The 12,902-nt window shown below is 48.5% G+C and overlaps 1 protein-coding gene across 6 annotated transcripts in view; it reads left to right on the top strand.

The window, feature by feature from the left end:
* Osbp2 (oxysterol binding protein 2) overlaps positions 1–6,970 on the top strand; it is a 154,131-nt gene extending 147,161 nt beyond the window's left edge. For all 6 annotated transcript variants that reach the window (XM_051165173.1, XM_051165172.1, XM_051165177.1 and 3 more), the window contains 6 exons: positions 846–966; positions 1,196–1,299; positions 1,382–1,477; positions 1,555–1,730; positions 5,845–6,071; positions 6,227–6,970. In XM_051165173.1, the coding sequence (XP_051021130.1) occupies positions 846–966; positions 1,196–1,299; positions 1,382–1,477; positions 1,555–1,730; positions 5,845–6,071; positions 6,227–6,369 (867 nt within the window). In that variant the 3' untranslated portion in view covers positions 6,370–6,970. The remainder of the gene's footprint in view (positions 1–845; positions 967–1,195; positions 1,300–1,381; positions 1,478–1,554; positions 1,731–5,844; positions 6,072–6,226) is intronic.
* Positions 6,971–12,902: the final 5,932 nt, after the last annotated feature.

Here is a 12,902-nt window from a genome sequence, read left to right as displayed (position 1 = left end):
GTGATACTGGGGGCCGTGGTATAGGGGCCACACAAGGCCCATGCCAGGACACCGATATGACTCTCACTCTGAAATCAGGCCAGATTCTTTCCTGAATGTGGTTCTACCAGTCTGTCTTCAACTTGTTCGGAGCCAGCCTCAGCTAGATGCACCTGCCAGACACATGGCATCTTCGTTACTCCTATGTTGCTGTGATAAAACACCTTGAAGAAAAGGCTGAACTGGGCACACAACTATGGGTTGGAGTTTATAGGGTCGGGGGTTAGAGCCCATGATGGTGTAATAAGGGCAGGAAGGCATGTGCCTAGAGCAGCCGCTGGGAGCTCACATCTTGATCCACAAGGAGAGGGTGGAAAGGGAGCTAACTAGGAACTGCATGGGCTTTTTTAAAATTTCAAGTACCTCCTTGAACAAGGCCACACCTTCTAATCCTTCCCAAACAGTTCCAAGTATTCAAACACATGGGCCTCTGGGGGTCATTCCCCTTCAAATGGCCACACTTGGTAAGGGTTAAATGAGGTGGGCACAGAAACCCTCAGGAAAGCAGCCCTTCCACTCCCTGGACACAAACTCTGCTTCCCCCATCCCACTGTTTCCCAAGAGCCAGGCAGGGGCTTCTTACCCATTCCACAACCCCACCAGCTGGGCAAGCCCAGGATGGCCACAAACAACCTGCTTTTCCACTCGGGACGCTATTCTTCCTGGGGACCTGCCTTGGGTCAGGGCCCACTCCAGGGATACATGGATGGAGCCATGCCCATATCCTGGACATAGGACAAGATGTCCTCCCCTGGCTTGGTCTGTGTCTAGCTATGCTCATGCCCAGCTGGCTGGTCTTGTCTCAGGTGAGCCACCATCCGCCATCTGCTGCCCACCACGTGTTCTCTAAGCATGGCTGGAGCCTCTGGCAGGAAATCACCATTGCCAGCAAGTTCCGGGGGAAATACATCTCCATCATGCCACTTGGTGAGCTGGGGCTCGGGGCTCCCTGGACGGGAGAGCTGTGCCCATCTGAAAGCCAGCTGTGGCCCCCAAGGGAAGCTGCATGGCCCACTGCCCCACTGATCTCCTAGTCTATACCCCATCCCGTCCAAAGCGTCACAGATATTCCTCTGGTTCTTGACCCTTGTCCTGTGGGTGGTCTGGTCAGAGCCTGGATGAGGGACCCACGGTCTCTGACCTGTCTGGCCTCCAGGTGCCATCCACCTAGAATTCCAGGCTAGTGGCAACCACTACGTGTGGAGGAAGAGTACCTCGACTGTGCACAACATCATCGTGGGCAAGCTCTGGATTGACCAGGTCAGGACCATCCTTGGGGGAGGTAGGGTCTATGGCTCAGGGACTGACCACTGACCACCACCACCTGCTCTCCACCTGCTAGTCAGGGGACATTGAGATCGTGAACCATAAGACCAAGGACCGGTGCCAGCTGAAGTTCGTACCCTACAGCTACTTCTCCAAAGAGGCAGCCCGGAAGGTAACTAGGGCCACAGCCTGGGACCGCGGTGGGCCCAGAGCAGAGTGCGTGCTTATGTGTCCCGCCCATGTCCACAGGTGACTGGAGTGGTGAGTGACAGCCAGGGCAAGGCCCACTATGTGTTGTCAGGGTCATGGGATGAACAGATGGAGTGCTCCAAGGTTGTGCACAGCAGCCCTAGCTCTGATGGGAAGCAGAAAACCGTGTACCAGACGCTGCCAGCCAAGCTGCTGTGGAGGAAATACCCACTTCCGTGAGTCAGGGCCAGGTGCCATCTTTGGGTATTAGGGGACAAGAGAGAGGCAGAGGAGAGGGTGGGGAGGAGACTGGCACATAGGGCCACCCCAACCCCCCCCCCCCCAGCAGAAAGCACAGAGATTTGGAGAATTCAGTCTAGCACAGAAACAGGATCAGGGGTTGTCACCCCAGTGCAGAAAGTGGCTGCCGAACAGTACGTGGGCATGGAGATGCCCAGTGACAGCACATGCTGTGTAGACACTTTGAGCAAAGTGACAGGATAGAATCCTCCCCTGCAAAGCCACAAATAAAAACAAGCTTGACAATGAATCACAGGAAACCATGAGTAAAAACAAACAAAAAACCAAAAGAGAGAGAGAGAGATCTACAAAGGAAAAATAACTGAGATTGAGAATCTGCAGCAAGGTTCAGTAGAGCAACTGTGGCCTTGGGATATAGATCGGAAGAAAAGCATCGCAGTAAATAAAAAATCTGGGACTCTAGGGAGGGTTACAAGTTTGGGACCAGCTAGGTTGCATAGTAAGATAGCCTGGGCTGCATAGTGAGACAGAAGAGAAGTGGGAAGGCCTATTCCCCTAAGTGTGTGCATAATTAACCCCCAGGCTCCGTGAGCAGGTCCTCAGCTACCACATATGGTCCACAGCAAGGCTGAGAGCTGTATCTAGCCTGCTCTCAGTGTCCCAGAAGGTGACAGATGCTGCTGGAAATAGCAGATGGCTTTCTACATCTATTAAAGTAGCCAGTTTGCTTTTTAAATTCAGGTCACTTCAGGTTGGCTTGGGACTTGCTATGTAGCCCAGGCCTCAAATTTGCAATCCTCCTGCCTCTACATCCCAAGTGCTGGGGTTTCAGTCATGTCCCACTGTGCCTGGCTTCAAACAGCCAGATTTTTAGAGAGTTATTACTTGTTGAAATCCTGTACCCCAACTGCTGTCATCAGCACTATTGGGAGCCTAAAGACAGCCAGATGGCATCTCCTTGGTACTGAGAGGCTGGCATTATTAGCACAGACTGAGGGGAGGGGTACCGCCATCCCTCGGAAGCCACCAAACTAGCAAGTTTTCCTGGACTCCCAGGAAGGAAGAAGCAAGTTGCAATGCAAAGGAGGCTGACTGAGCAAAAGTGAAAAGCGCTTTCCTGGGGATGGAGGCACAGCTCAGTGGCAGAGTACCAGTGCGCTTGCTCAGTCCTAGCACAGGAGACAAGCTCCCAGATGAAAAGTAAAGAAAGACCTTGGGTCAAAAGAGTCTGTAGAGTAAATGGTAAAGGTGAGAGATAAAGAAAATGTTCATTCAGAACATGCTACAGTCAAAATAGTTTAAGGCAGAAGGATCCCCAGTTCAAAGTTAGTTAATTTTTTCTTTTATATATGGATATTTCATGCATATGTATCTGTGCATCACTTGCATGCAGTACCCTAAAAGGCCAGAAGAGGGCATCAGATCACTTGGGACTGGGGAGTTACAGGTGGTCAGGGCTGCCTTGTGGGTGCTGGGCATTGAACTCAGGTCCTCCGGACGAGCAACCAGTGCTCTTGTCCACTGATTGATGGCCTCATCCCCTCAATGTATTTTAAACGATAAGGAACCCAGCACATTTTGAAGGCCAGACAAAAAACTCACCTAAGTCTCGGGACTTTGAGACTGCAGTAAAATGGAATCGTGCGCCTAGAGGTACATGACAGAGCAAGGCAGACCCTGTGGAAAGAGGAGGCTGCTCAGCAGAATGGCCATCCCACAGGGCAAAACCAACCAGCTCATCCACACACCTCACCGTGAGATCAAGTCTTGTGACTGTTAAGCAGTAAGAAACACTCTGGATGTGAATCGATAGACGACTGCCTTCTAGCCCTTATGAAAATGTGTACACACACACACACACACACACACACACACACACACACACACACCCGAGACACAATGCTAACACAGTAATTCCACTAGAGGACTTTTGTTCATCAAGATAGAATTTGCTCATTGGCACACACTTGCAATCCCAACCCTTGGGAAGTAGAGACAAGGTGGCAGGAAGTTTATGGCCAGCTTGCTACATAGTGAACTTGAGGCCAGCCAGCATCAGCTATATAAGACTCTGCCTCAAAAAAAAAAAAAAAAAAAAACAAAAAACAAAAAAAAAGCACGAAGAAAAGGTGAGTAAATGTAGGAAATATACCCACAGCACTTGTACTTGGTGAAGGATTACTATAAAGAATAAAGATTGGGCGTGGCGGTGCATGCCAGCGCTCAGGAGGGCAGAGGCAGAGGGGCTCTGTGAATTCAAGGCCAGCCTGGTCTACAGAGTGAGTTCCCGGCCAGCCAGAGATACAGAGCAAGATCCTGTTAGTTTTTATTCTATTGTTGTGAAGAGGCAGCTTATAAAAGCAAGCATCTAACTGGGAGCTGGCTTACAGTTCCAGGAGGTCAGTCCCTCATCATCACGGTGTGGGGAGCACGGCGGCAAGAGGCCTGGAGCTGGGGTGATGATGAGTACAACTGCATTCACATATTCAGGAACTCACATGCAGGTACACACGTTTTTAAAAAGACAACTAGAAATAATAATCATTTAAAATGAACACAAATAACTTCTGCTCAACAAATATAGCAAAAAATAATCCAATGGGGGAAAAGTACCATAGCCGTGACTAGAATTTCACAGAAGATAGTGTGAGTGGTTGTGAGAAAGCCGTCACACAGGTCAGTGAACACAGCTCTCAGAGGTAGAGCTCTGGGCACACACCCAGAGCTACACCAAAACCAGATTTTTCTAAAAGCCCAGTAGTAACTAGGAAATGCAAACCCAAACCACTACAAGATACTATTTTACATTCATTTGATTAGCAAAATTACACCGTAAGTGGACAAGTCACAGCCAACTGCTGGTGAGGGGGTCACAGAGTGCAAGTACACTCACAATACTTTGTTCAATCACTTTTAGGCTGTGCTAAAAGTGAAACACACATACATTTCCTGTTTAGCCTTAAGTCCCATCGCCAAGATATCTTATTATGTAAACATTAATCGAAACTCCCTAGCATTTTGGATATATTAAGTGCTTCGGTTTGTATATAAGATTGATTTTTTTTTTAACTCCCTATTAATCTACAAAAGGTATGTTTTGAATAAGAAAGAAAAGAGTTGGGCTGGAGAGATGGCTCAGTGGTTAAGAGCACTGGCTGCTCATCAAGAGGACTGAGGTTCAATTCCTGTGAACCCACGTGGCAACTCACAATCTTCTGTATCTCCTGTTCCAGGGTATTTATAGCACCAGGCAGGCCTCTGTGTGTGTGTGTGTGTGTGTGTGTGTGTGTGTGTGTGTGTGTGTGTGTGTGTGTGTACATGCATATATATGCGTACACATGCAGGCAAAATAACCATACACATAAATCTCAAAGAAAATAAAGATAAAAATGAAAGAATGAAAAGGCCTGTCCACACAAACTAACCAAGCACACACAAGTGCACACACACACACACAGCTGGAGGACGTCAAAGAACAAAGGACAATAACTACAGAGATCAGGACCCCTGACGGTCACCAGGTACATGAGGTTTCAATTTGAACAGGACCTAACAGCACAGCCTCAAGATGCAGGTAGAAATATAAAGAGAAAGAGGGGCAGTTTACAAGCAACATAGGAAAATTTGATACTCTGTTCTGATCTGTGCAATGAAAAACAAGAGCAAGAACATTAAGACTGAACAACAGAAATCACTCAATAGCCGTAGCTCAGTTGGACCGGAAGCTCAGGAAGAAAGCAGAAAACCCTAAAGCGGGCAAAGTTTGATCTCCAACCAATGAACGAGAACACACAGGCCACTCTGACCTGGAAGTTCAGAATAGCCAAGAGTACAACTAACGTGGCTGTGTCTGATGCTCAGCAAAACAGAGTTCAGGGGCGCGGGGCGGGGGGGGAGTAACTTTATGCCCATAAAAAGGACAAATCCTCAGCAAAGTCCTCATAGCGAAGCTACTGAAGGGTGGGTGAGAACGTGCAAGTGAGGGCTGTAGAGAGCAGGCTGCCCCAGATGGTGGACTCTGCAGGCTGGGTGCCAGCGGGGTGAGCAGGAGCCGCCCTGGCCGCTCACGATCCCGCGTTGCCGCCGCAGGGAGAACGCGGAGAACATGTACTATTTCTCGGAGCTAGCCTTGACCCTCAACGAGCAGGAGGATGGTGTAGCGCCCACTGACAGCCGCCTGCGGCCGGACCAGCGGCTGATGGAGAAGGGGCGTTGGGATGAGGCCAACACTGAGAAGCAGCGGCTGGAGGAGAAACAGCGCCTGTCCAGGCGACGGCGGCTGGAGACGTGCGCGGCGGGCTGCGGCGGTGAGGAGGGTGAGTGAGTGCAGGCCATAGCGGGGTGGGGTAGGGTGGGGTGGGGAAGGGTAGCCCCAGGGTAGCCTGGAAGGTGAGGAGGGGGTGGTGAGCCCTGGGCATGGCCAGGGCAGCAGGCAGCTCACCGCACCCCACCTGCTGTGCCTGCCAAGCAGAGAAGGAGTCAGATGGTTATGTGCCGCTATGGTTCGAGAAGAGGCTGGACCCGCTGACAGGGGAGATGGCCTGCATGTACAAGGGCGGCTACTGGGAGGCCAAGGAGAAGAAAGACTGGCACATGTGCCCCAACATCTTCTGAGCCACTCCTGCGACAAATACAGGCGCCTGCATAGCCCGTCAGCTTTTTCTTTAATGCACCCAATTTAGTACTAAACCTACACGTACAGACACACACACACACACACACACACACACACACACACACACACACACACACACACACACCTTTTTCCTAAAAGGGGGGCTCCCACTATAGGAGTAAGGGCTGACCTGGGTTCTCTCCAGCCCCCAGGTTGCTGGGTCACCTGGGCCCGTTACCATTGACTTGGGCCCCATGGGCACCCTAGCTCCCAGTTACTACAACTCAGGCCAGCTGGCCAGGCCTTGGGCTACCCAGGTCACTAACCCCAGGAACTACCCCTCCTAGGGAGCCTCTTTTGACTTTTTTAAGAAAAAACAAAACCAAAAACTCCATTTCTTTCCAACAATGAGGTTTAGTAAATATTTTTAGCACACACTTAGAAGACTTGCTTTCCAAGTGTGCGTTCTTGCCACAGAACTGTATTGGCAAGAAGCCCTTTTTTAAAGACATGAGGAAGCCAGACCCCTTTGAATGGGGAACACTTTTAACTCAGCAAGGCTTTGCATCTGGGCTGTCAGAGACAGCAAGAAGCCTGTCTGGCCAGGGCAGCATGCTATGTGGGGTCTCTGAAGAAACTTTCCACAGAGGGTGTAGGGAGGCGGTCGAAGGTAGCTCCCACGTGGGCTGAGAGCAGTAGCCCCTGCCAGGCATTGGCCATGCTGGGACAGTGTCCCAGCCCCAAAGAGACCAAGAAGGGCTGAAAGGCAGGGCCCTTAGGTGCTTCCTGCCCAAGAACCAGGCCCCCCAAATCAGCAATAAGGAACAACCCTTTGCTCAGCCTGGGCTGGTGCCCCAGGTTCCAGACACCTGGCCTCCTGCCTTGTCCTTAGGCGGCATCAGGGTGCCTCACCTCAGCACTCCTGACATCTTTATTTGCCTAATTTATATATCTGATATATAAATATATATAAAATAGCTATTTTGCTTAAATTTCTATGGTATGTGAAAGTGAAAAATGATGAAGACAGGGCGTGCCTTGTCTGAGTTTGGCCTCCTGTCAACTGTACCCTGTCCTCTCCTTGTACCCCCTTCCAGTGGCTTCTGCCAATCTTTGAAAGGAAACATGTGTCCCTCAGACCCTCTGACTCCGACCCGTCCCACTTCAGTTTGGTCTGCAAAGTTCACTGCAGGGCCTTTCTTTCTACTCCAGGGCTGGGTGGGTTTTTTTGTTTGTTTGTTTGTTTGTTTTTCTTTTCTTTTAAATTAAAAAACAAAAAAAGGAAAACACCAATTGTGAAAATGCCTTACAATGCCCACTCCAGAAAGTGATGTGGGGAGGGGAGGGGGAGAACACCGGTTTCTCTCAGAACTGGAATGTACCTCTTCCCAGCAGGCCGAGCAAGCACCTTCTGACCATAATAAAAATCTTGGTTCTTGAGTTTTCCACAGCCCTGTTCCAGAATCTGTCTGTGGCCAGATGAAGTGGGGCTGATGAAGGTGACAGCCATGCGGGCATGGGAGTGGGGGAAGGGGGCAATTCCTAAGCCACAAGAGTTGAGTCGGGAGGAAGGGAGGGAGAGCTGATGAGCTAGGTCTCCAAGAAGAGAGGGAGCACCAATAACTGACCTGGGAGGGGGCAAAACCCTGTAACATGACAGCCATGGTACAGACGTGCATCCCAATCCGCACAAGCACACAAGGTAGTGACGTAGCCACTCAAAAGCTACCAGCAACACTTCTCATTAGCTCCTAGAAATGTCTTGCTCAAGGCAACATGGCCATAGACCCACAGCTCTTTATAAAGGTGGTTGAGTTCCATGCTGCCTGACAACTGTGGCCTTGGCAATGCCTATTGCCCTGTTGCCAGGCAACTCAGATCACTGGCTTCTGAGCCCTGGACCAGAGAGGCTGGTGGCTCCACCTCCACTGCCTATACGTCCAGGTGAGGGGTGTGGTAGGGCCAGGTGCCACAGACACCACAGCCAGGACTCACATCTGCTTTGAAGCCCAGTACCATGCCTCTGACCTGGCCCCATAAAGTGCGAGGGGGGAACAAGCCACACCGGGCGCAGTTCAGAAAGAACAGAGGCCATCTCACTGAAGCAGAGAAAGATTCAGAGATGCAGGAATGGGCTGGCAGAACCAGAGTAGGTGGTAGTAACAACACAATGTTCTGGAAAGATTGACCTATACTCTGGTTTCCTGTATGAAAGCCCTGAGTAGGAAGTGTAACCTTAAGAAAAAGGCTGGGGGGGGGGGGCTGGGCATGGTGACACATGCCTTTAATCTTACTTAGTAGCACTGAGAGGCAGAGGCAGGTGGATCTCTGTGAGTTCGAGGCCAGCCTGGTCTACAAAGGGAGTCCAGGACAGCCAAGGCTACACAGAGAAGCACTGTCTCGAAAAACAAACAAACAAAAAGACTGGGTTGTAGAGCCTCGGCAACAGGCAGATTCATTCTCCCACTCAAGACCTGAAATCACTGGACCACACAAATCCTTCCCAGGGTAGTAAAAGTAAATAAAGAGGTCTGGGGATGGCTCGCGCATAAGGATCCCCAGGCCAGTATGGCAGTCACATGCCATCAGGAGATAGAGACAGGTGCTGGGGTAGAGGACAGCAGGGCAGCTGCTAAGAAGCTCTGCCTCCAGAGTGGAGTGTGCTTGAGGAAGACGTCCAATTGACGTGGGGCCTCTACAGGTATGTGCACACATTTGCATGTACACCTTGACAAGTGCATACGACACACAAGATATTGACGACGCTGGGTGAGATGACATTAAACCAGCAAAGACGTCAGAACAAAAAATATACTTGTACCATAGAGAGACACAAAAAGGAAGTGTTTCAGAGACCCACAGAGTGCAAGGGCATCAAAAAGACAGCGTGGTGCAGAGAAGTCTACATCAGCAGCAGTCCAGCAAGGAGACGGGAAACAACCTCCCACCCACACTCCCCAGAAGCACGTACATGACACAGACTGTGAGCAGACATGGCAGCAAAGGCTTTGGCAGCAGTGTGGGCGCATGGCAGGTGTGAGAGCAAACCAGTCAGGCTGCCAGTTCAAAAAGAAACAGGCTAGGCTGCATTCACACTCTATCCCACCATACCGCTTTCTTTTTATTCCTGCCTCCTCTTCCCCTCAGAGAACAGGCTGGCCTAGGTGTGGCCTTCCAAGATTGAGGAATGCTGTACATCAGGACTACATATTTTTCACCTCACTCTGCTCAGTTAACTTTTAGCCAAGACTGCCTTACCTCCCCTGCTTTGCCCCTAACTATTCCCTCTGTGTGCATTCATTCCCCCCTTCCCTTCTCTGTCACCCTAATACCAACCATTCATACCCAAAGTCACTAAGACATAGTTATTACACTACCATCACTGCACGTTCACCACAGGCTCACATCTTTAGTAGTGACTGGTTTTACAGATAATGTTCTAAAAGCACATACACACTGGGTGGTCATGCCTTTTGCCCTGACCACATGTCTAGCTGAGGAAAATGTCACCTGTAGGCTTCGACCTTTTTCAAACCTACTTTTTTTGGGTTTCTTTAATGCTTATACCTCCCTTCCGACCCTCCTACCCTAGATAGGAGAGAAAAGAGGTAAATGGGAACAGGATAAGTAGACCTTTTGGGACTCAGTTCCTGGGAGCGATTCCCCTGGTGTAGTCGGCAGGATTTCAGCAGACCAGCAATTCCACCAAAGTTGCTGCTGGAACCCGGAACAACAGCCAGAACCCGGAGCCCCGAAGCATTCTCTGGAGTGGTTCTCTCTGAGAGTGTCTCGAAGTGGAGCAATGAACAGCCAAACAATAGCAAGATCCAAAAAGCCCCAGCCGCCTGTTTTGGGCTCATATATATCTCCTCTCAGAATCTGTACTAGGTAGGATGTGTTTCAGCTGGCAAAAACCAAGCCCCTCTGATGAAGTAGTTTAACTTTTAAGTGGATAAAAATCACCTGTTCTCTCACAAGTCTGTTCCCCATCTCATACTTTGGATCAAAACAAAAACATGTTTATATCCACCACAGTCACCATAATCCCAGAACAACACAGACCACCTTTAACCATGCAAATACTCTCTCTGAAAGAGTAAAAATGATTTTAAAATAAATATTAAAAAATAAATAACTCAACCAATGACTAAACTCAAGATATTCAAGCTGGGTGGCGGCAGCACAGGACTTTAATCCCAGCAGTCAGAAGGCAGAGGCAGGTGGATCTCTGTGAGTTAATGTATGTGCAAAGAAATCAAGTTCTTGAGTTCCAGAACACAAACAGCTGAATGAAATAAGAACGCCAATACAAGATCTGAAAGAGGAAGTCAAGAAATGCAAATAATGAAAAACAAATCTGAAAATGAAAAACAAATAGAAAGCTCAGCAGAAAGCCTCACCAACAGAATGGACCCAAAGGCAGGATGGGATATCTGATTTTATAAAGACAGGAGGGCTTGGAATATCCCAGCACAGACAAAAACAATATGCTACATGCAGCACTTTAAATGGAATATGGACAAGACTTTTCCTTCTAAAGGCACTGGAAACAGTTTCAATAAAAATCATAGCAGAAGCCGGGCGTGGTAGCCCACACCTTTAATCCCAGCACTCGGGAGGCAGAGGCAGGCGCATCGCTGTGAGTTCAAGGCCAGCCTGGTCTACAAAGAGAATTCCAGGACAGCCAGGGCTGTTACACAGAATAACCCTGTCTCAAACAAAAAACAGAAAATTTCCCAGAATTAGGAAAAAAGATTGCGATCCATATGATGAGAGACTCATCCAACAGACTAGACTAGAGAAGAGCACTGGGCAGTTAAACTGCTTAGTGTACGGAGGGAAGAGCGCATATGAAAAGTGTGGTAAGGAAGCCCCTGAACACTGACCTTTCCTGGGGAGCAGTGAACAAGCCTCTGTCACCCCAGAGCTGCACCGATGACAGACCAAAGCAATGATTCTAACCCAAGATCCGTCTTGGTGAAACAATGAGTTTATTAGGCTTACATACAAAGCATGGGTCAGCAGTTATCTGTGGGAAATTGGGTGATGCCCAAACAGCGGAATCATCACAAAGTCCACCCCATCATGAATAATTGATCCTCATAGAAGCTGCATCACAGGCTACTTGGTTCCAGTAACTTTCCACTTCCTATATGATTTAGCACCTCTCAAGGTAACTCAGCTTGAGAATAACTGAGAACCTAGGTGAGGGCCTTCATCTACTAGAGAGTGTCAGTAGATCTATTACCAGTTACATAGACCTGGGCACTACAGTGCTGTTCTGTTCTACTTGCCATGGCTCCTGGAGGCCAAGTCCAAGATGGCATCATGTTAAAAACAGATAAGTAAATGGCCATACTAAGTTGTGTATAAAGGTAGATCCATGAGATTTCTTGGCATATACTTTTAAGAGCAAGGCTTTGTATAGCAGTTCCCTCCAGAAGGGAGGAAGAGGTTCATTGACCAGAGAGAAACAACATATCACATGTCTAGGAAATTGGAAGGTTTCTCAAAGCCCCCACCACGCATTATATGAGTAAAGAGCTGTTAGGGAGGAGACTGACTAACCAAGTTGGAGAAAGGAGTGTCTTGAACCTGTGAGCTGCCTGTAACTTATGCAGAGAGCTCCAGGGTTGTAACTCTGCTGAGTCCTAACCCATACTGGTGGGCTTTCTGGTAATGTATCAGCTATTGAGTCATCCCTGCTCATCTATACCCAAAGAAAACTCATTGGTTCACCAAGCTGGACTTTAGTATAATCAATACTTTGTACTGCCATGAGTTCCCCTTTGTAGTGAATAGATGTATGTTGCATTTCCCCAGGAAAAGTCTCCCACACAGCAGCAGAAGGGCCTGGAATGAATGATAATCTTCAAACCAGACTACTATACCCAGCAAAGCTATCTGTCTTAATTGAAAGATTAAAAACTTTCCTCAATAAAAATAGGTTAAAGGAACTCATGATCAGCAAGCCATCTCTACAGAAGACACTTGAAGACATCTTTTAGACTGAAGAGAAAGACAAGTACATACATGAGGCCACAGGAAAGAATTAGCAACATTTGAATAAGCAACAAAATAAGATGCCGGGGGTGGGGGTGCACATCCTTAATCCCAGCACAGGACTTAATGCATATCTTTCAATAAAAACAATGGTCTCAATTCCCCAATCAAAAGTGGATTAAAGGAATACATCTATTTGTTGCCTTCAAAAAACACATCTCACCATAAAACATAGAGGTTGCCTTGGCAGGAAAGGATGGAAAAAGATATTCTCCACAAATGGAACAAGGAGGCAGGCAAGCATCACTATTTTAATACCTGACAAAATAGACTTCAAGTAGAAAGATCTTTCTACTGACTCAGGGAGTAGCCCATCAAGGAACATTGCAATTCTAAACATAAGCACCACTGCAGGAACATCTGGCTTCATTAAACAGCTAGACTTAACGTCACAGAGTAACTCCAGCACAGTAGTGGGTCACTTCCATAGCCCACTCTCACAACAGGTGATCCCTGCAAATCCCAGAGA

Source organism: Acomys russatus, chromosome 22, assembly GCF_903995435.1.
Source record: "Acomys russatus chromosome 22, mAcoRus1.1, whole genome shotgun sequence".
Taxonomy (NCBI): Eukaryota; Metazoa; Chordata; class Mammalia; order Rodentia; family Muridae; genus Acomys; species Acomys russatus.
The sequence above is the reverse complement of the archived record's forward strand: the minus strand, read 5'-3'. Positions and strand labels throughout refer to the sequence as shown.